This window comes from Oryctolagus cuniculus, chromosome 19, assembly GCF_051225735.1.
Source record: "Oryctolagus cuniculus isolate XC-2025 breed Fujian yellow rabbit chromosome 19, ASM5122573v1, whole genome shotgun sequence".
Taxonomy (NCBI): Eukaryota; Metazoa; Chordata; class Mammalia; order Lagomorpha; family Leporidae; genus Oryctolagus; species Oryctolagus cuniculus.
In genome coordinates, this window is record NC_142885.1 from 17801624 (window position 1) to 17825693 (window position 24070).

The window sequence follows — 24070 nt, forward strand, 5'->3', positions numbered from 1 at the left end:
TGCCAGGACGAGGAAGTACTTTATTTACTTACAACAAAAACATTGGTAACATAATTCTGTCTTCAAAACAGAGAACTCCACAGAACACACAAAGCCACCTCTATTTGTGTTTACCCAGAGTCGGCAGCAGCCGGAAGGGGGCTGGGCCTGGGAGAAAAGCCAAGGACTAACTCCACTTAAAAAAAAAGAGCAAGAAACTGCCTTTAAAAATAGCCCTTCTCTGTGGCAGTAGCTACACTTTCCCCACTGCGCGTGGAAAAGCGAACAGAAAACAGCACCTGTGAAAACACACGGGCGCGTGTCGGCGCGGACGAGGCCGAGGCCGGGCAGCGGGGCGCGGGGGCGCTCATCGGCCCCCTCCCCTCGGCGAGGAGACTCCAGCAGCACCCACCGCTCTGGCTCGCAGCTGCTGAAGACTCTAGAAACCAAACACAAACGTCAGCAACACCCCTCGACAGCAGCTACACACCCTGGGGCGCCCCGGTGAGGCCACGCCCACGCTCACGGAGGGAATGGGCACGGCCAGTGACGCTGCCAGCCATCGGGACAGCCGCTACATGGGCCCTGGGAAACTGGCCAATTAGTTCAGTGGCTTTGAAACGTCCAATCGAGAGCACAGCGGCCGGATCTCAGACAAGGCCCCGAGACGGCTCCAGCCTCTCTCCACGATTTTACAAGAAGTCCCCCTTCCTTCACCGTATAAAGGTGACAATGCCCCAGGGGCCAAGGATGGGCCATGGCAGCTGCAAGCCCCTTAGGCTGCACACACCAGTAGCCTGGGCAAAGCTCTCCCCGCGGCCCAGTGCCATTTTCCTGTGTGTGGGCCACAGCCAGGACACGTGCGTGCGGTGGCAGATGCAACACAGCAAAGTTCGTCCTCTCCTGGGTACCCGATCTCCACTGGGCGACCGGGCCGAGCTACACATCCTCTGCTTCCCCAGGTACAAACGCGTGGCTCAGGGTGGCTGAGCTGCGAGACCGGGAGGGACAGCTTTCTAACAAGGGGACACAAGCCGAAGTACCCGGACAGCTCCTCGTGGTTCTGCCAGCGCTGCCTGCCAGCCAGCCCCCCGTTTCTACTCTCCTACGGCCAAATACCCGTCTAGAGTCCTGTCCCCCGGGGGCGGCTCTGCCGGTGCCCTGCTCTTGCGGCTGTGCTGGGGAGGGTGCTGCTGCAGGGGGGAGGGGGAACCTGTGGGGACAGCAGCGGAGGGGGCCGACCTGAGTGCGCTCCCTGGGGCTGACCCTCCGCTCCAGGACCTGGCCTCCCTAACCACTTACTAGAAGGAAAGTGGTGCCAGTCAGCTCTCAAACCTCAAAGTCACCCGCGCAGGGCTCCTCTCCCTCGGATAAAGGGGCGAGTCAGCAAAAACACAATAGCCAGGGAGAGCAGCGTCCAGGGGCCAGCACGGTGGTGTAGCGGGTAAAGCCACCAGCATCCCATGGGGGCACTGCTCTGCTTCTGATCCAGCTCCCTGCTAATGCGCCTGGGAAAGCAGTAGAAGATGGCCCATGTGCTTGGGCCCCTGCACCCACGTGCGAGACTGGCACATAGTTCTAGGCGCCTGGCTGTGGCCTGGCCCCGTCCTGTTTCGACCTCTGGGGAGTGAATCAGCAGATACACGATCTAATTCTGCCTTTCAAATAAATAAAATAAATTTAAAAAGAAGGAAAAGACAGCCTGGGCTGCAATTTTTTTTTAAAGATTTGTTTTATTTGAAAGACAGAGTTACAGAGAGAGGGAGGGAGGTGGGGAAAGGGAGAGAGAGGGAGGGAGGGAGGGAGGGAGGAAGGGAGAGAGGGGGAGAGAGATATCTTCCATCTGCTGGTTCATTCCCCAAGTGCCTGCAATGGCCAGAGCTGAGCCAGACTGAAGCCAGGAGCCAGGAGCTTCTTCCTGGTCTCCCACACAGGTGCAGGGGCCCAAGCACTTGGGCCATCTTCCATTGCTTTCTCAGGCCATAGCAGAGAGCTGGATCGGAAGCGGAGCTGCTGGGACTCGAACCGGCGCCCATATGAGAGGTGGGCACCGCAGGCAGCGGCGTTACCTGCTGTGCCACATCAATTCAACGGTGCCAGGGCCCTCATGCTTCTCAGGAGTCTGGGCTGTCTGCAGTTTCACACCAGCAGCGTCCAGTGAGGGGCCAGAAGCCAGCTGGACGACAAGTCCAGAGAGGCAGCTAACTGAGTTCTGCAAACATCTCTAAAGCTTAGGAACAGAATGACAATGACACCTAAGAGTGCCTTCAGGGGCCGGTGCTGTCGTGTTGCAGGTAGGGCCGCCACCTGCAGTGCTGGCATCCCATATGGACACCAGTTCAAGTCCCAGCTGCTCCACTTCCGATCCAGCTCTCTGCTGTGGCCTGGGAAAGCAGCAGAAGATGGTCCAAATGCTTGGGCCCCTGCACCCACATGGGAGACCTGGAAGAAGCTCCCGGCTCTTGGCTTCAGCACGGCGCAGCTCCAGCTATTGTGGCCAACTGGGGAGTGAACCAGCGGATGGAAGACCTCTCTCTCTCTCTCTCTCTCTCTCTGCCTCTCTTCTCTCTGTGTAACTCTTTCAAATAAATAAATAAGTAAAAAAAAAAAAAAAAAAGAGAGAGAGCGAGTCTTCAAAGCAGTCGCATGCGCACCCAGAGACAGCTTCTGAGCTCCGCGTCTGCACAGGCTTAAGTTCATTACCATGGAAATAAAACGGGTGCTAGAGTCCCAACAGTGGATAAAACCTCACAATCAGAGCGGGGGAAGGCAAGCGAGCGAGTGAAGAGCCAACGCCCGCTTCGGTGCTGGCCACGTCGCTCCTGCCCTCCCTCACGGCCGACTGCGAAAACGCGGACCCTCTCCTTGACTCAGCTCAGACCGCACTGCTCACTGCTCCAGAGGTGACGTCCACACCCTCACCACGCCCCTCCCCTTCCCCTCGCGTCTCGGGACAGCTGTGGGAGTGAGGGGTCCCCCTGGAGGCCGCGTGCGCACAGGTTGTCAGAGCTGATCACCACGCACCGGGCTGGGGGCTGAACGGAAAAGGCAGGGCTGCCAAAAGGCGCACCTGGAGGAATGAGCCCGCCTTAGCCTCGGGCGGACGTAACTGGCAACTTGCTGGACTCTGGGAGTCAGAGGATGAAGAGGGGATGGGGCATGGGCGTGAGCGCGGAGGCTGTGGCAGGGCGCGTTCCTTTCCAGTCCCAAGCAGGCAGGGAGAACACGCAGCAGCAACCTCCCATCTCTGCGGCAGTCACCTGGAAAATAGCCGTGCCTCTCTGCCAGGCCACGTGGAGGTGCTGACCAGCTGGAGTTCCAGGCCCAGGGCCTGCCGGGAAACTAGTCTAGGGGCTGGCGCTGTGGTACAGTGGGCTAAGCCACTGCCTATGACACCAGCATTTCACATGGGCACTGGTGCAAGTCTCCGCTGCTCCACTTCTAGTCCAGCTCCCTGCCAATACGCCGGGGAAAGCAGTGGAGGATGAGCCAAGTGCTTGGGCCCCTGCACCCACATGGGAGACCTGGACAGAGTTCCTGGCTCCTCGTTTCAGCCTGGCCCAGATGTGGCTATTGAGGCTGTTTGGAGAGTGAATCAGTGAATGGAAGATCTTTCTGTCTGTCTCTCTCAAATAAATAAATCTTTAAAAAATTTCCTTAACGTAGTTTACAAAAAAGTAATAGATCACAACCAAAAGCCATTGTTACATGACATCGATGGTCTAAGAGGCAGCGGCTCCGTCAGGGTCGCGAGACACCCCCCAGTGTCGCTCCTCCGTGAGTGCCCGGCCACACAGCTGGACGAGATGGGAGTGAAGTGTGGGATGCACACTCTGTTCAGAAGGCAAGGTGGGCGGTGCCAGCGCATGGGACGACACCCCCGGAGCCGACTGGCATCACTGTGTGTTGGCTCGCTTACCAGCACACAGGCGGTCTACAGGAAGGGCGCCTCCCCCTGCAAACACCCGGAGAGATTCCCATGAGGGGCCTTGGAGTGCCCGACTGGCAAAGACGAGGCAGCTCCTGCTCCAGGGGTGCGCGTGCCCGCCATGTCGGGGGTGGGGGGTGACGGCATGCCGGCACAGCCACCAGCGGCATCAGCCTCCGCCGCAGAAACACATTCCTCCGCCGTGCCCAAGGCTTTTAGACCAGGGCACAGAAAACCCAGGTGCGGGCTAATGCCCACGCCAGTTCCCATCCAGCAGCTACGGACCACCTGTAAACATGACACTGCAGACGCCGGAACGCCACTCAGACACTTCATGTAAGAAGTGTGCTCAGGAGAAACCCCGAATGCATTAAACCAGTAGCACAGAGCGTCTACGCGTCTAATGCCCTCTGTGGAGACGGCTGCGTCTACACCCCCGACCTGGAGGTTCGCCAACACTTCCGGAAGATGCGCCGAGAGCTCTGCAGAGCGGGCTGGGCACCAGGGGAACCTGCTGCTTCCTTTAAAAACTGTCCTGAGTAAGCTCTAAGCACTTAAATGCGAGTACCTCCAGTGAAGAGGAAGGTGGCTAGACACACAGCAGCAGAAAGCTGGGCACGGTCCGTCCTCGCGCCTCTGAGCAGGTCTGAGAACGCCCACAGGGAGAAGTGTGCGCGAGAAAACAGAAACATCACTTCCTTCGGCCTCGCCCGCGTCCCACAGAACGCTCCAAAAATCCACTCATTATCAATACTGTGGAGCAGACCCCGTGGGAGGGTGCTCACCTCTCACACTGGAGCCAATGAATGGGACACTTCAGGGTAGAGGAGAATGCACCAGAATGGACAAGCTCCCCTTTCGCTTTGAAAACCCAACACAGAGCGCACAGAGGAGCAAAGTCAGAGATAAAGGCTGGCGCGGCTCCGCGGCTCGTAGAGGGCAGCCGGAGGGCCTCCCAGGACAATGGAGTCAGGGACCCAACGGGGCAGGCCCCGAGTCCCCGTATTCATACCACACAAGCTGCCGCCAGTGGCCTTGGAACAAGGCACGGTGAACGTGAAACACAAGCCCATGCAGTGATACGATCGCGGCCCACAACAATCACATAAGACACTGAGCGGGAATCAGAGCAGAGTGTGAACACGTAACAGAGAAGGCAGCAACAGGACCCTGGAGCCACGAGCTGCAGAGCCCCAGATGTCGGTGCCGCAAATCCAAGGTCAAGGTCCAAGGGGCGTGGGGCAGGGGCGCCTCCTGCTGCTGCCACGGGGCGGCCGCTCCAGCCGGGCCCCACAGCAGACACAGTGGCATCTGTTAAGAAGCTTCCGGAAGCTGGCAGGGATCACGTGGTCCTTTGAAAAGACTGAGAGAAGCTGGGGCTTCCTCTTCAAGACCCCACAAAGTGAGCAGACCTTGTACAGAGCCCAGGGGGAGATTCGTGGACCCTCCCGGAGCCATCTGACTGCTTCTCTTCCTCAAAACGCATAACCAAGAACCCTCAGGACCCACTGTGCGTCTCAAATACTCATGGCTGAGGGCTTACGAGCGGCCCAGCCCAGCCCGCTCCCACGTGGTGCTGGGTCCCCTGGGCTGCTTGGTCCTGCCACGCCACCAGGCAGTTGCTGCAAAGCTGACTCGGCTGCTGGGCCCTTGTGGGCCGCCTGCCCGAGTACTGGAGCCTGCCTGCTGCCTCTCAGGGTGTGCGTCAGCAGAAAGCCAGAGCTGGGGGTGCCGCCAGAGCTCACACCAGCACACAGATAAAGGCGGCAGGAGTCACCAGAGGTACCTGCCCCACTGCAGCCAACGCCACCCAGCCGCTAGGGGCTCTTTAACCTCTGCTGCTGTTGGAGGTGCCCCGGAGGTCAGCGACACTGAATCTGGGGCTCGTGGAAGACCCAAATCCCTGCTCTGGTCCCCTGGTCTCCACAGGGGCTCAGCCCACGGCCCTCCTCTCCCTGCACTCCCACTGGACGCCTCCCTCCCACCCTGGAACTGGCTGCCCTCTGTGTGCTCCTGGCTTGGCCCCTGCCTCTCCTGACCTCCACCCCCGACTCATGTCCAGCTGCGTGCAAGTCACCTCCGCCTGGACGCCCTGCCGGTACCCATAAACTAAAGAGCTGTTGCCAGCATCCCCACAGCCCAGCCATCAGCGCAGGAAGTCTAGACCCCGCCCCCTCATCTGGCCCCAACTCAACACCAAATGGTGGGGCTTTGCCCCCTAACACAGTCCTTGAACTCCCCCACCACACACACATCACCGTCTGGCCCAGGCTGCCCTCTCCCGGCTGAGGATGGCGACAGTCTCTCGGCCCAGGCACAGAGAAGGAGGTTCCCAAGATGACCGCTGCGCTGACCCCAGCCAGGGCAGAAAGGATCAAGCCGAGAAGGGGCAGGCTGGGCGGTCCTGTGTCACCATGCGCCAGAGAATTGTACTTCCCAGGGGAGCTGAGAGCGAGGCAACCCCCTAAGGTGTTCTGGGCCAACTTCCAGTGTCTGGGAACATGGGGCCACACTCAGCAGGAGGGAGTCTGGAGTGGAGACTCTTCCTGGATTCTCCCATGAGGAGGAAGCAGGAGCATGAGAAAGGGAGAGGGGAGGGGGAGGGGGGGGGAGGGGTGCCATGATGACAGCAGATAATGGGAGGGAGGGCGTGGGAGAGAGACAGGGAAACACAGAGGCCGCCTCTGACAGAAGGGTCAGGAAGCCGAGAGAGATCTGCCCAGGTTCTCGGCCGCACAGCCAGCCACCAGCAAATGAAGCTGCCCGGCGTTTGGTGCAGTGCTCAGACTAGTCGGGACACTCCCACCCCAGAGCGAGTGCCTGGGTCTGAATCTTGGCTCCGACTGCTGCTTCCAGCTCCCTGCTGATGCACACCAGGGAGACGACAGCAGGGCATGCTCAAGTACTTGGGTCCCTGCCACCCCTGGGGGAGGCCCGGATGGAGTACTTCCCGGCCCAGCCCCGGCCACTGCAGGTATTCGGGGAGTAGACCCTAGATGGGAACACTCGCCCGTGCACTTGTGTGAGTGAGTGTGTGTCTCCTTGTGACAACAGGTGAAGCCCGTGGCACCAGGAGACCAGCAGCACGGCTCTGCCCCCACTGCCATCTGCTCAGACGCGATGCCAGCGCACAGGGTCCCCGTGCAGGGAGGGCTTCTGCTCGTAGCCCTTCGCTCCTCTCACCCAACGCTCTGCAGCCTTCTTTGCAATTCTTCAAAGTCTCCAGTACACCCCAGGCCACCTCGGTGACACCCTGGGTCTGTGGGCAGAGCAGCCCAGGTGAGGGGCACAGCCGCAGGCTGCTCAGGAGGGCCCGGACGAGGACCCCCCTAGAACCTGGCAGTCAGGAAGCCCCACGGGACTCCTCCCCCTCCCACCGAGACACTGTCTGCTGATTTCTCCAAGTTCCTGTCAAGCATCGTGCAGGGTTTATGCTGAACCCCAAATTCAAACTGGATCAAGCCAGCACCCCAGGGCCTCTGCGGAGCAGACCTCAGGGAAGCCCCCGTGACCTGTGACCTCAGAGGGGTGACTGCTCTGTCCACAGGGGCTGCACCGGCCTGGCACACTCCCGGATCCTGCATCCCGGATCCCAGCTCCGCCAGGCGAGGAGCCACCCAGGGCTCGGGAAGCAGCCTCTGAAGCAGAGCCAGCAGGAAGCAGGACCCCCCTCCCCCGCCTGCGGCTGCCAGGGCAGGATGTGGGCAGGGGAGTGGGGGCTGCAGAAACCGGCCCCAGGAAATGCTTCCCAGGGTGGGGGCTATTTATAGTCGCACAACAAAGGAATGACCTCAGTGACACCTGAGCCGAGGATTCCCAGGACATCCAGACACTGTCTCACAGTTTGCCGGGTCCCTGGGGAAAAGGCAACTTCATTTTGAGAAGGAAAAAAGGCGAGAGGAGGGGGAAGGAGGGTCAGAGGGGGCGAGGAAGCCACAGCAGCAGCTCCCACGGGCTGTGATCTGCTCAGGATGGCGCCCAGACGCACAGGTCTTCACTCAGCTCTCAGCCTTGGGGGAGCCAGGCACACCCGGGAGAGGCCTGCCCCGCTCCGTGCTGGCTTCTTCCCCAACCCCGTGGGACGCCTCGGTCCCAGGCAGCAGTGATGGTTCCTCCGCAGGAACCCATGGCCATGTCTCAACCTTGCATCAGAAATCCTAGGGGCCTGATGGGTGGCTGTGTCTCTGCCGCCCCCTCTGGCACAAGTGGCGCCCGGCGGGGAGCCCTCCCGACCTGCAAGGCAGCTCCGCCCGCAGCCTGGCCCACCCGGTGTGGCAACGCCTTCCAAAGGCCGCGGTGTCAGGAGGAAGAGCAGCAGAGGCGCAGAGAGCGAGGAGCTACGAGGGACATCACACAAATGTCTGCTGAGACCAAGGGGTGACCTTCTCAACCGGCTACACCTGTGCTGGCTCAGCTGACGCCGTACAGGAGCCGGGCACGAGAGAACGGGGCAGCGTCTTCAGCGAGGTGCGCTGCCCTGCTGCTCACCACGGGTAGCCTGGTCTCTGCCCTGGCACACGGCGCCCGAAACCCCGGGCTGTGTGGGTCTGCGACTCCTGGACAGTCCCTAGAGAACCCGTGGTGCGACTCAGGAAGGGAGAGGACAGGAGAGGAGCCCAGACCAAGCCGGCCCCGCATCTCTCAGGCCCACAGAACGCAGCCTCCTGGCACACACTCGAGAGATCGGGATCGGCAGAGCGGCCTGGCGCCTCCCTGTACCTTGTCCGTGCACTGTTCACCTTTAGACTACCCCGACAAGCCTAAGGAGGTGCGCCCAAGTTCTGCGAGCCACGCCAGCACGTGGCGGCCCAGGGAGGGGAGGGTGCGATGCCCCAACAGCTGACAACCTGCACTCGGGCCTGGCGTGGGGCAAGGCCCTCACCCCAGGAGGTCTGCGTGGGAAGGGAACTCAGCCGCAGGCAGCCAGCCGGGGCGGCACAGCTGGTGTCAGAGGTGGAGCGTTCAGGGGGCGAGAGCGGAAGCCAGGAGGAGTGTGGGTCACAGAGGAAAACGCGGGCTTCTGCCACCACTGCGGCGTTGACGCCGGGTGCAGGGGGAGGCGCCAAGGCCACTTTCTCGAGCTGTGGACGTCTGAGATTTTTCTTGACACGAAGGGAGACGAGATGGCCACCACTACAAAGGGGCAGCTGGCCAGGGCTTGGAGCCAAACACCTGACAGCTGAGATGGCAGTCGGGTGGGACAGAGACCCTTCCTAAGTGAGGGCAGCGGGAACATTTTAGGGCAACGTAGAACTCAGAGGACCCCATGGGAAGCCAACACGCACCCCGACAGCCATGGGCAGGGACCAGTGGGACAAACAGCGCGAGGCTCTCTGCCCGGAAGGAGCCGACTCAGCCAGCGCGGGGCCTGCCTCCAGGACCTGGGCACTGGGCACCTGGACACCGTGCCCCTGAGAACCGAGATCAGAGATGCTGAAGGTTCCAGACAGAAGCACTTCTCAGACGCGGTCACCCAGGAGAGTCTGCTCAGGCTTACGCCCTCGCGTGCGGGTGCGGCTGCAGCTGAGGAGCAGAGGGGCCGGGCCACGCAGCAGCAGAGCAGGATGGGTGGGGGCGTGGGGGATGCCTATGGGGGGTGGGGTGGGAGGCGGTGTATGGGGAGGGGGTACCCTGGGAACTCATCTCAGCAGGGGCAGGTTCTTTTCACTCTCAAACTCCCAAGCATACGTGGTTTTTTGGGTAAGATTTTACATATTTGAAAGGCAGAGTGGTGGTGCGGCAAATCTTCCAATTGCTGGTTCACTCCCTAAATGGCTACAACAGCTGGGGCTGGGCCAGGATGAAGCCTGGAACTCCATCCGGGTCTCCCACATGGGTGCAGGGGCCCAAGCACTCAGGCCATCTGCTGCTGCTTTCCCAGGTGCATTAGCAGGGAGCTGGACCTGAAGTAGAGCAGCTGGGATTTGAACTGATGCCCCGTGGGATGCCAGTATTACAGGCGGTGGCTTACCCTGTTAACATCACAATGCCAGACTCCCAGGCATATATTTTTAGCCAAATGTGAAGCCCTAATAAAAGTCACTTCTTGGACATATAAAGATTCAAATCACTTATCAAGAGATTATGCATCAATTTTTGGAAGTTGCTAGAAAAATATCAGAAAAAGGAAGTAAATCAAGAAGAGGAATCCAGGAAACAATGGATTTAACCCAGGAGCTAGGGTAGTCCCCGGCCAGCAGCTGGGGGTCGGCAGCAGCCCAGGAAGATTGGAGAGGTCCCCTGGAAGAGAAGGGAGTCACAGATCCCACGGCACCACAGGGTACGGAATGCGGTGTGGCTATGGCAAAGGCAAACGGCTCAACCAACTAAAAAGGTAACCAGAAACTGCAGGAAAACATAAGCTCTAAGAAACACATCAGCACAGCACTGCTCTCACACACAGACTGGAGGCAGGACATGCTGACTGTACTTTATGGAAGCAGAAGCATCCGTCTGTGTGCACTGCTGTCCTTACGCAGCGAGAAAGAGGCTGGGCCAGGAGCTGCGGGGGCAGAAGGTGGCACTGTATCACAGCACGGCAGGAAGCAGCAGTTCTGGGTCCCAGGCTGCTAAGGAACAGCAATACGAACGCAGTATTCGTTTGGCCAAACAGACAATCTCAGGAGAAACAGTTAAAGGCTAAGCTTGTTCTCCCTTTCCTGCCGTACTCATGGTTTTTAAACTTGGTGGCTGTGGACCACACTGCTGGTTTGGAGCCCCTGGCTCTGTCACTTAGCAGCTGTGTACCAGGCAAGGGACTCCGCTCTGCCGAGTCGGTTCATTGTCTGCAAACGAGAGATGAGGCCGGGCACGCGCAGGCATTAGGTAAGGACACTGATCCTCACAAAACATGGCAAGAATACCTGGCCCATGAAGTGGGATATGCACTTCTAGCAAAACTCATCAAAACGTGAGAGCTAAGCACAAGAAACTAACAAATGGCGAACAGTGTTCCGGGAACGATCCAGAACCCAAGCCTGACGGACAGAGGGGCAGAGGGCGTGGGGGGTCCCCTCCTCCGCTCTCAGTGACTCGCTGAGTGCTGCGGGCTGCAGGAGGCCAGCCTGCCCGCCTCACTCCTGCTGGGCTCCCTGCTGCTGGGTAGCAACAGGTGCAACACACAGGGCTTGTGCGTCTCGTCTCCGCCCACCAGGCACCGTAGGTCATTTTCAGGCCCTTGGGGGCCAGGTCTTCCTCCTCTGCATACATTCCGGCTTGTCACTAGGAGTCTCAGGACGGAGCACACCCTCCCTCGCCCTGCCACACAGCTCCCTTCAGCTGGCTTGGATCGCGGCTGGGAGCACGCCTGCCCCTCCTGACGTCCACACAATGCAGCCCACACTCCAACATGCCCACAGCCAACCTCAGCTCTAGATGCCTCACTGTCACCCCCTGCCCACTCCGCATGACCCCCAGGGGTGTCCCCACTCAGCCGCCCACGCCCGCCACGCACATCCTCCCAGCCTGGCTCGGGATTTCCCTGCACTGCTGCTGTGTGCTCTGTCTTCAGGTCCTAGGAGACCCCTAAGGCCTGCAGAGCAGGCTGCGGTCCTGGGCTTCACCCCACAGGCCGCACAGCTCCAGATACAGGGCCCCTGGCGGCCTCACGGGGTGGGAGAGGGAGGCCCTCCCTGCCAGCATGCACTTTGCTTTGCCACCTGTCTTGCCCTTCTGAACAAGCAGGCTGCAAACTCTGTCTTGAATTAGGCCACCGCCTTCCTTCCCTCGGGGGATTTTCGCGCTCAGAGCAGGACCGTGCAGCCTACCCCGGCTGGCGGCGACTTCAGCAGGATGGAGCTGCCATCCTTGCCTCACAGCTGGACACTGCCAGGTGCACATGGAGGGACCAGGAAGGCCAGGTGATCTCATAGGCCCCTGCCTCTCCAGGGCCCTCCAGCTCGGCTCAGACCCTAACAGGGAAGCCAGCACCCTCTCCCGTGGAAGACGCTGGAGCGGCCTGGGAGCAGACCCTTCCCCATGGTCATTCATCCAAAGTACCCAACACCCGCACCTCTGCATGGGTCCCGAGTGGGAGGGCTCGCTGTCACTGACATCCCCCCCACCCAAGGCCCAGCTTCCATCCGTCTCCTCACTGGTCCCGACGTGTCACCCTCTAGACAGCTGACACTAGTGACAGGGCACCCCTCTCCAGGGTCTCAAGACACATGACTACCACAAAAAGCTTGCTAAAATGCAATCAAAAGCTGAGTTTACTTTGGAGTGAAAAAAAATCTAAATCCATGCATACTTGGGGCCTTCAAACAGCACATTGAAAACCACATGCTAAGAGGAAACTATGCAGGGAGCGCCACCCTGGCTTGCACCGAAACAATCTCTTCATCCCATTCTCCCACGACCTTTTTTTTTTTTAAGATGTATTTATTTGAAAGTCAGTGTTCCAAAGAGAAAGAAGAAAGAAGGAGAGGCAAAGAGAGAGAGAGAGAGAGAGGTGTCTTCCATCTGCTGGTTCACTCCTCAGATGGCTGCAACGGCCGGAGCTGCACCGATCTGAAGCCAGGAGCCAGGAGCCTCCTCTGGGTCTCCCACGTGGGTGCAGGGCCCCAAGGATCGGGGCCATCTTGTACTGCTTCTCCAGGCCACAGCTGAGAGCTGGATGGGAAGTGGAGCAGCTGGGAGAACCGGGACTAGAACCAGAGCCTATATGGGATGCCAGCACTGCAGGCGGCGGCTTTACCCGCTATGCCACAGCACTGGCCCTGCCCATACACTTTGGAAGTCCCCTGGTCACAAAGCAAGCTTCACCTGACCTGCAGGGGGTGCTAGGACAGAGACCACCGCCGCAGCGTCCCCAAGGATGCCAGTGCCCAGGGCTCCGGTGCGCAGGTGGCCCGCGACGGTCCACCCACGGGTGTGCTCACGTACAATGTGCAAATACAGGCCTCCTGCCTCAACTGCTCAGAAGTAGGAAAAGCAGCCTGAGGCTGCGGTAAACCTGGGCGGGTCAACCTTTGACCTCTGATCCTGACTCCTCAGAGCAGCCCCAAGAACACGGCGCTGAGGCGCAGGCTTCTGCCGGGCTTTCTGGGAACTGCAGAGAGGCTGCGGCAGTGGTGCACCGGGCAGAGCCGTGCACGGGCCTCTCCTCCTGTCGCCCGCTTCCCAGTCCCAGGAGCTGCAGGTTTCCCAGCTCAGGAGGCAGGCGGAGGGAGGAGTGGCGGCTGGGCCCACACAAACAGGAGGCACTGCAGGAGCTCCCCCGCCGCTCCACGGCTGTCTCCTGCTGCCATCGTGCCCATCCGAGCCCCCTTTCACGTCCCTCACTGATGCTGGGAGGGGTGAGGTTCCCGGCCCGGCTGCGGGCCAGCGCCTGGTGCGTCAGGCGGCAGGGCAGGGAAGCAGAGGCCGCGTTCCCGAAGCCCTTGTCCACCTGCAGTCGCTGCCTGGATTCTGGGGGCTGCTCCCATGGCCCCCGTCTCTTTCCTGGCCGACGCTAAGTGTGGGCCTCCGTCACTGACCATAACAGCCTGCCAGCCAGCCCAGAGGCTGCATTTCTCATGACCACTAGCTTTCTACGCTGCATCAACCCTTGCTTCCCGAACACTAGCCACGCCTCCTGGGTGCCAGAGGGTACACGGACAGAGACGACGGTGCCCTCGGCCCGCCATGGGGACAGGTCTGGCTTGTGCCTGAGAGGACACTTGCTCCCCAGAGCGAGCCCTGTGAGTCCGTAGCTAACATCTGAGCATACAGCAGAGGGGCAGCAAGTTAAACTGCCTCCCGCGGCGCCAGCATGTCATACGGGTGCTGGTTCCTGGGCCGGCTGCTCCCGTTTCTCCAGCTATGGTCCCGGGAAGGCAGCAAAGATGGTCCACGTTCTTGGCCCCCGCCACCCACGTGGGAGACCTGGATGCCGTCCCAGGCTCCTGGCTTCGGCCTGGCCCAGCCCCGGTCATTAAGGCTATCTGGGGCATGAACTGGTAGCCGGGAAATCTCTTCCTCTCTCCCTCTCTGTAGCACTCTGCCTTTCAAACACCTCTTTAAAATATATAAAGCATCATCTGAAATGATCCCAGTGAGTTAAGACTAGCTTGTCCAGAGGACTGTATTTTTAGCCTCTCAGACACAGAGGCCACAAGAACAGCACACAAACAGGGAAGCTGGAAAAAGATCAAAGACACAACTACAATACGCCACAACGTGGCCAGCAGAGGGGACGCGGCCACCGTGGCCATTCTGGCCCCAATGCATTCTCCACTGACACGATCAACAGCTGAGGGTTATAAATACACAGGAAACAATCTACGCATCGTCACCCTCTGACGCCTCACACACAGGAAGGCCGGGGGTAAAGCAGGTGCAGAGGAAGCCTGCGGCCCAGGCCCGGTTCTGGGGCGGCCCAGGGAGAGCCGGGTCTCACTGACAGCTCAGCAGGCCCGCCACAGCCCAGAATGTGAGGCCGCAGCTCCCAGTGTCCCATGGGACATCGATGGACGCCTCACCTCGCAGCGAGCCCATGGCTAGCGTCGGGCCAGAAGCACACGTCCCCAGGCACCAACCAGAAGCCGGGTGGCAGGGTCAGCGGCACAGGTGTGGAGGGGAGGGCAGTGGCGCGACATTGACTTCTCACACCACGGGATGCACCTGATGGCAGATCCTGCACGTGCGCATGTGCAGGGGCTGAGTGGGTTTTTCACAGCTGCCGCCCCTCTGCTGGGGAGATACGGCAGCCACAAAGGGAGGCCGAGCCGGTCGGCAGCTGTGTACTTATTGTTGCCTGCTGGATTCTCTCAGGACCAGCCCAGCTACGCAGGTGTCACACAGGTGCCTCTCTTTGCATGAAAGGTTATCTCCTGCGCCCGAGGTGCTGCCCCCTGCTGGCTCCTGTGAGGTTCGTGCAGGAGCCTCGGCCCAGCCCCAGCCGGGACACCTGTGCTGTCCCTGCGCTGAGGAGCAGAGCGGGGCTGGTGGTCTCCAGGGTCTCAGAATCCCCGGACTAAGCAGAGCCTGACTTCACCTCCAGGCCCAGTGACATCGTTACACCAAGGCCCACACGCGGGGCCTCACGCTCCAGGCAGCCGTGAGCACAGTTCAGCGTACAGCACCAACACATTTTTTTTTTTTTTTTTAAATCGCGAAGGTCAAGCCCCCGAACATCTGGGTGATGTTTCCGGCAGGGCCCCTCCGTGAGCTGTGGGTCTGTCTCCTCCCACTCTCCCCCAGGGGTCCATCCGGGGTCACCCCCGCCAGCCACTACCTTCAGTAGTGCTGTGCCACGGCCGGGCCGTCGGCACATGGCGCGAACATCCGGTGACACATCTCCCTCTCTCTGTCTGTGTAGTCCTTGTAGCAGCTGCGGGCAGAATCGCGGGGTCAGGGAAGGCAGTATGTGACCCCCAGCCCTCCTCAGGAATTGGAATTGGAGGAAGTGACCAGAGGGGTAGGGGGCGGGGAAGGGAGCCCCGGGACGAAAAGCCCTCCTCTGAACAGAGGGCCGCGGGAGGCAGAGGGGCTGCCCACACCTCCCAGTCTGACCCCACGGAAGGCTGCAGAGGGACGGAACACCCTGCAAACAGCCGCTCCAGCCCCAGGTGAGGGGCGCTGGGGAGACGCCCACGGACACACGGCCACTTTCAGAGTCTTCCCTACAGCTGGCATCCGGGGGACCGCGGTGGGGACGTGAGCCCCCCGCTCGCCCCGCCACGCTCACCTGGCCAGCTTCTTCAGCTCGCTGTTGATGTCATGATTGAAGGGCTGCTGCTTCTGGGCTCGGACGAGAAAATCCCGGGCCTTCTCGTACTCAGTCATGAGGAGACAGGCCTGCGGCGAGGCAGAGGCTTCGAGAGCACGCGTGGCACACGCATGGCGCGTGGCGCAGGAGGCGAGACGGCGCCAGGACGCTCTCACACCCCACACCCCGCCCCAGCTAAGCAGTCTGCGCCCTCTGAACCCTCTGCTTTGCTTTGTAAATTCACAACACTTCAGCAAGAAAAGCAACACATGGTCCTTGTTTTGGGAGGGAGACGCCCTTCCTGGGCGTCTGCTCACCTGTCCGCACCGGAACAGGGCCTTGGTGTTCTTGTCGTCGATGTCCAGAGCCTGCTTGCCGTAGCACAGCGCCGGGGCCGGCCGCTCCAGCTTCAGGTACGTGAAAGACAGGTTGAGGAGGACAAGCAGCTTGGCGGCCTCCACCAGGTGCTGCTCCCCGGGGGCCGCCGACCGCCGGTGCAGGAGCAGCAAGGCCTGGCGAGAGAGAGGGCGGACGGCTCGGAGGAGGCACAGCTGTGCGTGTCCCTAAAACCCGCACACGACGCACTGTTCAAGCTGACAGACACATTCGGGGAGACCGCAGTATGTTGAAGTCAGCACTACTTCTGTACTCTAAATGAGATTCAATAACTCAGCTCGACAGTGAGAAAAATCTATTTAAAATAGCATAAAAAATAAAAGGAGTAGCAATGCAGTTAAAAGAAGTGCAACGCTTGTACAGTGCACACGACAGAACGCCGCCGAGAGAGCAGGGCCCAGGGAGCAATCCAGAGGGCAGAGGGCACTGGCAGGACGGGGGGAACGGACACCTGACACAGGCACCGACACCCAGCACGCCCAGGACACCATTGTTCAAACGGGCAGATGAGCGGGACAGACATTTCTCAGAATATAAATGGCCAGCAAGCACGTGAGCAAACATCCCGTGTCGTTAGCTATCGAGGAAATGAAGACGAAAACCGTAACATCGTCTCATCTGTGTCAGAACGCCAGTTAGAAACTCAGAAAAAACCAACGCTGGCAAGGCTAGGGAGAAGAGGGGCCCTCAGCACACTGTTGGGGGGATGCAAACCACCCCGGCCGTCACGGCGGACAGTATGGAGGCTCCTCAAACACCAAAACCAGATCCCACACAGGATCCAGCCTCCCCTCTTCTGGTGCGTCCCCAAAGAGAAGGAACGCACTCTGGGCAGGAGACACCTGCACTCCCATGTTCACGGCAGCACCGTTCTCAACAGCCAAGCAGGGAATCCCCCGCGCCGTCTCAACAGGTGGATGCGGGAGAAAACGTGGTGCACACACACAGGCGAGGGGGTGGGGTGGGGCTGCAGGGAGGTGGGAACGGGTGCCAGAACACGGGCGGGCAGGAGGAGTAAGTTCTGCGTCACACAGCCCAGCGGCTCAGGCCCCCACAGGCTACTACGTACTACGTGGGCACCTAGGAGAGCTGGTGGCTGCAGCCACAGAGAAACATGCGGGAGATGGAACAGGCAGCTAGTCTGGATCGCCCGGGACACACCATACACACGTGCTGAAATGCCACACTGTACTCCGTAAGCACACGCCATCGTGTGTCACGTTAAAAAAAAAAAAAAGGAAAATGAAAGATGACCTACAGAAATGGAAGCTGTCCCACGCTCATGGGGTGGAAGGCTTCCCCTCACCTCGCCCTCACCAACGCACAGAGTCAATGCACCCACTGCCAACGTTTAAAAAGCCTTCTTGCAGAAAAGGACAAGGACATTTGCACACGGAAATCCAGGTTATCCAAATAGCCAAAACACTTGGAAAAGAACATCGGGGCCGGCATGGTGGCACAATGGGTTAAGCCGCCACCTGCAATGCTGGCATCCCATACGGGCTCTGGATCCAGCTGCCTGGGAATGCAGCTGGGGACAGTCCAAGTGCTTGGGCCCCTGTACCCACGTGAGACACCAGGATGAAGCTTAGGCCATTTTCCACTGCTTTGCCAAGTGCATTAGCAGAGAGCTGGATTGGAAGTGGAGCAGCCAGGACTAGAACCAGTGCCCATGTGGGATGCTGGCACTGCAGGCGGTGGCTTTACCCGCTACGCCACAGCGCCGGCACCCTGGCTTTAACTGGTAAAATGTGAAATAGTGCTGACAACGATGGGAAGCAGTTCTAACCCTGGACGTGGCTGTGGGGCTGCAGGTTGGCACAGCTCCCCAAAGACGTAAACATGGAGTTCCCATGTGATCCAGAAACTGCGCTCCTACACATAACACCCTACCCGGCCACACGGCCACCCACCCACCATGTCCCTGCAGCGGCCCATCTGCTCTCCCACGCTTCTCGAGAATTTCAGTGGCTGGGGCCAGTGCTGTGGTGTAGCAGGTCAAGCCGCCACCTGCAACACTGGCATCCAGTACAGGCACCGGTTCGAGTCCTGGTTGCTCTGCTTCCAATTCAGCTCTCTACTAATGCACCTGGGAAAGCAATGGAAGATGGCCCAGGTGCTTAGGCCCCTACACCACATGGGAGACTTGGATGAAGCTGCTGGCTTTGGCCCAGCCCAGCTCCGGTCATTGCAGCCATTTGGGGAGTGAACCAGCAGATGGAGGATGTCTGTCTGTCTGTCTCTCCTCCCCGCCCCTCCCATTCTGCCTTTCAAATGAATACAATCAATATTTTGAAGAAATCTTTGGCAGTCACCCGAAGTTCCCTGGTGACTTGAGGGAAGCCTGGCTGTGTGTGTGTGTGTGTGTGTGTGTGTCGCCTCCTGCATCCCTGAGCCGTTCTGCTTCCACAGGAATGGGCATTTTCGGGCAGGGCACACACAACCGGACACCGGCATCTGCCAGCCTGGCCCAGCCTGGTGTGGTGTGCGTGCCCCCGGCCTGGGACAGTGCTGAGAGAGGGACTGAGTTTAGGGTACTGCTATTCCGTGTCTCTGTGACTTGCTACGAACAATGCCCACGGCCACATTCTCCAAGGCACGGAACACACATAAAAAGGACTGAGATTTAAAAGACACAGGGAAGAAAATCTAAAAATTATAATCACAAAGAATCAAAGAGAAAATAATGCATGCGTAAAATAAGAACAGAAATCTGGGGAAAAAATAGAACAAAGGGTCCTTGGAAAACATTTTAATGAAAAATTCATTAGAAGAGATGGTTTTAAAACGTCAAGGAAAGCTCGCAGACGGTGGGCCAGAAAAGGGGGGCACGCTGGGAGCCGGGGACCGCTCAGTGCACGAGGTCTGATCTGCACACGAGACACACAGGAGTGAGTAAAGAAAGAACTGAGCACCATGTCCCAGGGTCGAGGAGAAATGAAAGACAGAGACCGAGGGCTCAGGGCGCCCCCCACACTCACACACACACACACACACACTCTCACACCCCACCCCGCTGTAAAACCTAGGAACGCTGGTGGAAACCCCTCCTAAAATCCTGCTTCTCTACGGAGAAGCAGAAAGGTCACGTAGGAAGGAAAGCGACGACAACCCAGACCTCTCCACGGCAAGCCGAGGACTACAAAAGCTAAGCGTCTGCCGAGCCCACGCCAAGGGACTCCATCAGAACAAAGCGGTACGGGCGCAGCGAGAAAAAGGATGGGAAAGCCACAGGCCAGCACCGCGGGGCAGCCGCGGGGCAGGAGCTGTGCAGAGGGCCCGGCACCTCCAGCCTGACCCGAGTGCGCGGCACTGCCCCAGAAACCCGGCGGCTGGCGGGGGAGGCTAGGCCCGCCTGGAGGACCGCGCGCAAAGGCGCTTTCTACCGCCATGGGGAAAGTCGGGCACACGAGCGAGACTGAGAGAGGGCGAGGTAGAGGCTCCACAGCTGTACGGACCGTGTACGGACCCTCGGCTGACTTTCAGAGCTGTGGTGACAAGGCTGGGACAAGCCACGTGGCAGCCTCACGTCCCACAGGGACAGCTCCAGGTCGCAAGGGCCCCCAAGCCCATCCTCGGACAGCGTCTGTCTGAAATTGGGCAGCAGGCACCATTGAAGAGACAGCCTCAGGGGACCAGGCACTAGGACTGGCGGACAGAGGGCGCCAAGTGGTGTTTTCTGGGAAGCCTGACAAGTCACGGTGCTGAGATGTGCCATCCCAAAGCCGAGGCCTGTGCCTTCTCACGTGGCCGATATGGTTCCCTGGGACCTGGGGCCCTCTCCTCCCACCACACCCCAGCCCAGAGGCCCGCACAGCTGAGGGTATGCGACACGGGTCAGGCCAACGGGGCTAAAAAGTCACTGGCGGGTAGGGGGAGACTTCTGGAAAGTTCTGAATGTAGACACAGCAGACTCATCTCGCTTCTGGCGGCCTGATGACCCTGCGGCGTGACGGAATGGGGGACCTCCTTGGGCGGAGAACTAGCACCCGGGAAGGGTGGGCCTCCGGGACCCTGACGGCTTTTCGGAGCCAGCGCTCTGGCAGCCCTGGGCGCTCCCTTCAGAAGTCTGGTGGGAAATCCCAAGTCCAGGGGCTGTCAGCGCTACTGCTTTCAGCAGAACACCGTCCTGGGCCCTGGAGCCCAGGTACACACTGGCACACAGGAAGCGCTCAGAACAACCTGCTCAAGCCGCAAACCAGAGAGGAAACCCAGTCGCGGTCAGCACCACCCACGGAGGCAGCTCCCTCACAGCCGGGAGCGTGGCGAGGCCGAGACGCTAGCTGGTCTCTCTCTTCCACTTGAGTTTTTGCAGCAACAGAGTCTTGTTACCAAAGAATATAAACTCAGTGGTCAGCACAGGGCGCACAGCTCCGCGCACTCACAACCCACGCAAGACGCACGTCACGGGGGCGCCCCTCCGTGCTCCCTCTCCTGGGCCTTCCCCTGCACCGTGAGGAGTTTTAAAATGATATTTTCTTTCTTTCTTTCTTTTTTTTTTTTGGACAGGCAGAGTGGACAGTGAGAGAGAGAGACAGAGAGAAAGGTCTTCCTTTGCCGTTGGTTCACCCTCCAATGGCCGCCGCGCTGCGCTGATCCGATGGCAGGAGCCAGGAGCCAGGTACTTATCCTGGTCTCCCATGGGGTGCAGGGCCCAAGCACCTGGGCCATCCTCCACTGCACTCCCGGGCCACAGCAGAGAGCTGGCCTGGAAGAGGGGCAACCGGGACAGAATCCGGCGCCCCAACTGGGACTAGAACCCAGTGTGCCGGCGCCGCTAGGCGGAGGATTAGCCTAGTGAGCTGCGGCGCCGGCCCTAAAATGAGATTTTCTTAATGGCTGCCCATGAAGAGTAGCAAGAAAGACAAGGTCTCATGGTTCTTTTTTTTTTTTTTTTTTTTTTTTTGAGGTTCCAAAGGTCTCACGTATTCCTTACTGAACCAATCCGTTAGCCGTGGTGCTGATCAAACATGGCCAGCTGTCCAGCCTGCCACGGTTAGGATAATGACCTTGACACTGTGTGCCATCCACTCAAGTGTGATCCTTGGAGACCCAGCCTGGTTCCTCTCCCTGTCACTTCTTGGCGTCATACCAGATTTCATCGCCCACTCTCATTCGAATCGTTGTGGAATGGGGCGATTCTGTCTCGGCTTCTGACATTCTCGTGAGAAGCCATGGCGAGCAGGAGCAGGTACGCTCCCCACCACGGCGGCCAGAAGGGGAAAGCAGCGGCCCATGGTTTGGAAAGCTGCACTGACGCTCGGCCTCCCCAGCACCCTTACCCGCTTGTATCGTGCTTTGGCATCACAGAAACGATTCTGGCGGAAAAGGTAGTTGCCAAACTCCCGCTCCGTGGCTGCCACTTTTAGGACCTTCTGAAGTGGAAACTGGTCTTGCTGCTCCTGGAGACCAGATAAGAATAACCAGCAGTGGACCCCAAAAACCATCCTGCCCCGAGGGGGTGGCTCTCTTATATGACAAGCTGTCAACCACTTCCCGTGTGTGCAGAGGCCCCTCGCGGGGTGGGGCCGAGGCCAATCCACAGCTGGAGCCCTCCCACCCTGTTCTCCGAAGCAGCACTTGCCCTGGAGCTAGGAGCTGGGGGAACCCACCAAGCACAGGGATCAGGGCTCCCGGCCTCGATGCAGCCAACAAGCAGCGAATGGCGCTGCCATGCCCAGAGCCCTGGTAGCCTGCATGGTCACGCAGCGCAGCCCTGGCTACGTATCAGAATCACCCACAGGGCTCCCGGTCCCGGACCCGGCCCGGAGACCCTAAGTCGGGCACCAGCGGTGGAACCCGGATGTGCCAGAGTAAGATGCACTATCGTGCCGAAGCCAGCGCCCACGACTGCTGATGGGCTTGGCAGGCCCAGAGCGAGGCACGGGGCTGAGTGTCAGGCTGTGAGGCACAGTGACTGTGTACCCTGGCTTGCCGGGCCCGGCCCGGTCTCCACCCGCTGGCCCAGGTATCCCAGTCGGTTACCAGCCCCTTTCAGTCACAAGCCCCAGACAGGACAGTTACAGATGTCCTTGCTGAGACGCCACGCTTACTGCTGACGATGTCTCGTGGCGACAAGGCCAAGGGTGGCTGTGAGCCCAAGGTGCTGCCCCAGAGCCGACGGCGGGCACCAGGAAGCGGAGGTGCGGGGCCGGGCCAAGCCTGCAGGGAGCCGCCCAGCACCCACAGCCACTTACCGCAGACAGGGCGCAGAACGTGTCTGACTCGGCGGAGTCCAGGAAGTCCAGCAGCTCGATCTCGAACAGGACGGTGGTGTTGGGGGGGATGAGGGGCGGGCAGCCCAGCGCCCCGTAGGCGTAGGTGGGCGTGAACAGGAACCTGGCCAGCTCTCCTCTGCGCATGCTCAGGAGGCCCAGCTCCATGCCCCACAGCGTAATGTCTGCAAGAGATGCCCAAGCGGAGAATTTCCTGCGGCCAGGGAGTGAGGCTGTGAATAGCCAAATGGCCTCTGGCAGAAAAAAGGTTCCCCGAGCGAGGTGCGGCTTTGCTAAGCACACCCGCAAGGCTGCTAACTCCCAGGCCCTCATCTGACTCTCCCCCAGGGGTCACCTGACCATGGGTCAGTTTCCACCACCTGGTGAAGTCCTTAGTAGGAAAGCAGCTGCGGATCGTGGGCCCGGTGCTGTTGCATCAGTGGGCTAAGCCTCCACCCGCGGAGCTGGCATCCCACATAGGCACTGGTTCGAGTCCCAGCTGTTCCACTTCCAATCCAGCTCCCAGCTAATGGCCTGGGAAAGCTGTAGAAGATGGCCCAAGTGCTTGGGCCCCTGCACCCACGTGGGAGACCCAGCAGCTGCTCCTGGCTTCAGATCAGCCCAGCTTGGGGAGTGAATCAACAGATCTATGACACCTCTCTTTCTCTCTCTCCCCCTCTCAAATAAACAAACAAGTCTTAAAAAAAAAAAAAAAAAAAAAAAAAAAAGCTGTGATCTCGAGTAGTCTTCTCTCCTCCCAAGTGTGTCTGCAGGACGTCCACTTGATAAACAGGACACAGAAACCCACAGGCAACCTTGCCAGGCAGGCCATCTCTCAGACACCCAGGTTTCAAAGGCAAACATGGAGGGGAGGGGGAGAGTGTGACTGCCTGACCACACTCCAGCCTCGGAAAAAAATCAGCTCAAAGCACTGGGCAGTGGGACCCCCACCCCCACCCCCACCGCCCCCCCGGGGGGGGCATTTACCCTCTCCAAGTTTCATGAGCCGTGGAGACTTCCTAAAGCAATTGGAATCGAAGGGTTTGTCCATGTGCTCCAGGTAGCCAGAATATTTGACTGGGACCCGGAAGGGGAGGAAAAAAAAAAAAAGAAATAATGAAAATGTAAGGGAGCCCCCCGCAGAGACACCTGCTCCTTCTCCCCCACAGCGGGGCCCCTCATGGGCTCTGACAAAAGGGAGATGGGGGATGGGCAGTGGGGGGGATGGGAGGCAGGGGAGGGGGGTCCCTCCCGGGGGGAGTCCCTTCCCGTGAGGGGGGGTCCAGGGGGTCCCTTCCGGGAGGTTTCGTGGGGGGGGGATTAGGCCCTCCCTCTCCCCCTATCGCAAAGGCAAACACGGCCGTCGCGCACGCGCCTTGTGAGCGCAGCCCCCGCCCCCGCGCCCACCCCAGAGGGCTCACGCGGGGGCCTGGTCCCCGTGGTACCAAGCACCGACGCGTCGGGCGTCACCAGCTCCCCGACGCCCTCCCGGATGACGTCCTTGAGCACGCCGCGGTCCCCGGAGATGTCCAGCATCCGCTGACTCAACCGCTGGTACACGGACTGCCGGAGACCGCAAGACGGCGGGCCTCAGGGCCCCAGCCCCGCTGCGAGCCCCAGGCCCTCGGCGGACCGCACCCCACGACCTTACAGCCCCCACCCCACCCCCGCCACGAGCCTGCCGGGCCCTGCCCCACCGCCCCCATTTATACCAAGCAGTCCTCTCCCGACGGCGCCATGCCGTTCCGGGGCCGCGCGAAGCCGCTCATGCCGTTGCTGCAACCGCCGCCCGCGCTGTCGCACGCGCGGGGAGCACGTGCCTGGGGCTGGAACGCCGCGGGCACGTGACCGCGGTGTGCGCAT

General features: G+C 60.0%; 1 protein-coding gene across 5 annotated transcripts; it reads right to left on the reverse strand.

Moving 5' to 3' along the window:
- On the reverse strand, positions 1 to 24070 carry FKBP6 (FKBP prolyl isomerase family member 6 (inactive)). Of its 5 annotated transcripts, none has more exons than XM_002721977.6 (9): positions 23920 to 24069; positions 23653 to 23770; positions 23195 to 23284; positions 22190 to 22392; positions 21275 to 21394; positions 15914 to 16108; positions 15576 to 15685; positions 15123 to 15218; positions 1 to 418 (listed from the first exon to the last, which is right to left on the reverse strand). In XM_002721977.6, the coding sequence occupies exons 1-8, from the start codon at positions 23974 to 23976 to the stop codon at positions 15125 to 15127; spliced, it is 987 nt and encodes a 328-aa protein (XP_002722023.3). In that variant the 5' UTR covers positions 23977 to 24069; the 3' UTR covers positions 1 to 418; positions 15123 to 15124. The 5 variants fall into 5 exon arrangements, with proteins under 5 accessions (XP_002722023.3, XP_089178121.1, XP_069920630.2 ...); XM_089321994.1 differs by lacking the exon at positions 1 to 418 and adding an exon at positions 12266 to 12517; XM_089321995.1 differs by lacking the exon at positions 23653 to 23770 and having other exon boundaries at positions 23920 to 24070.

What these genes read in the sequence shown, in the direction of transcription:
- FKBP6 (XM_002721977.6), bottom strand. Translation starts at nt 23,976, where the DNA reads ATGAGCGGCTTCGCGCGGCCCCGGAACGGCATGGCGCCGTCGGGAGAG. An exon ending in GCCCGACGCGTCGGTGCTTG is followed by an intron (nt 23,285 to 23,652) that starts GTACCACGGGGA and finishes TCCGGGTCCCAG; the next exon opens with TCAAATATTCTGGCTACCTG. An exon ending in CGTTCTGCGCCCTGTCTGCG is followed by an intron (nt 21,395 to 22,189) that starts GTAAGTGGCTGT and finishes TCTGGTCTCCAG; the next exon opens with GAGCAGCAAGACCAGTTTCC.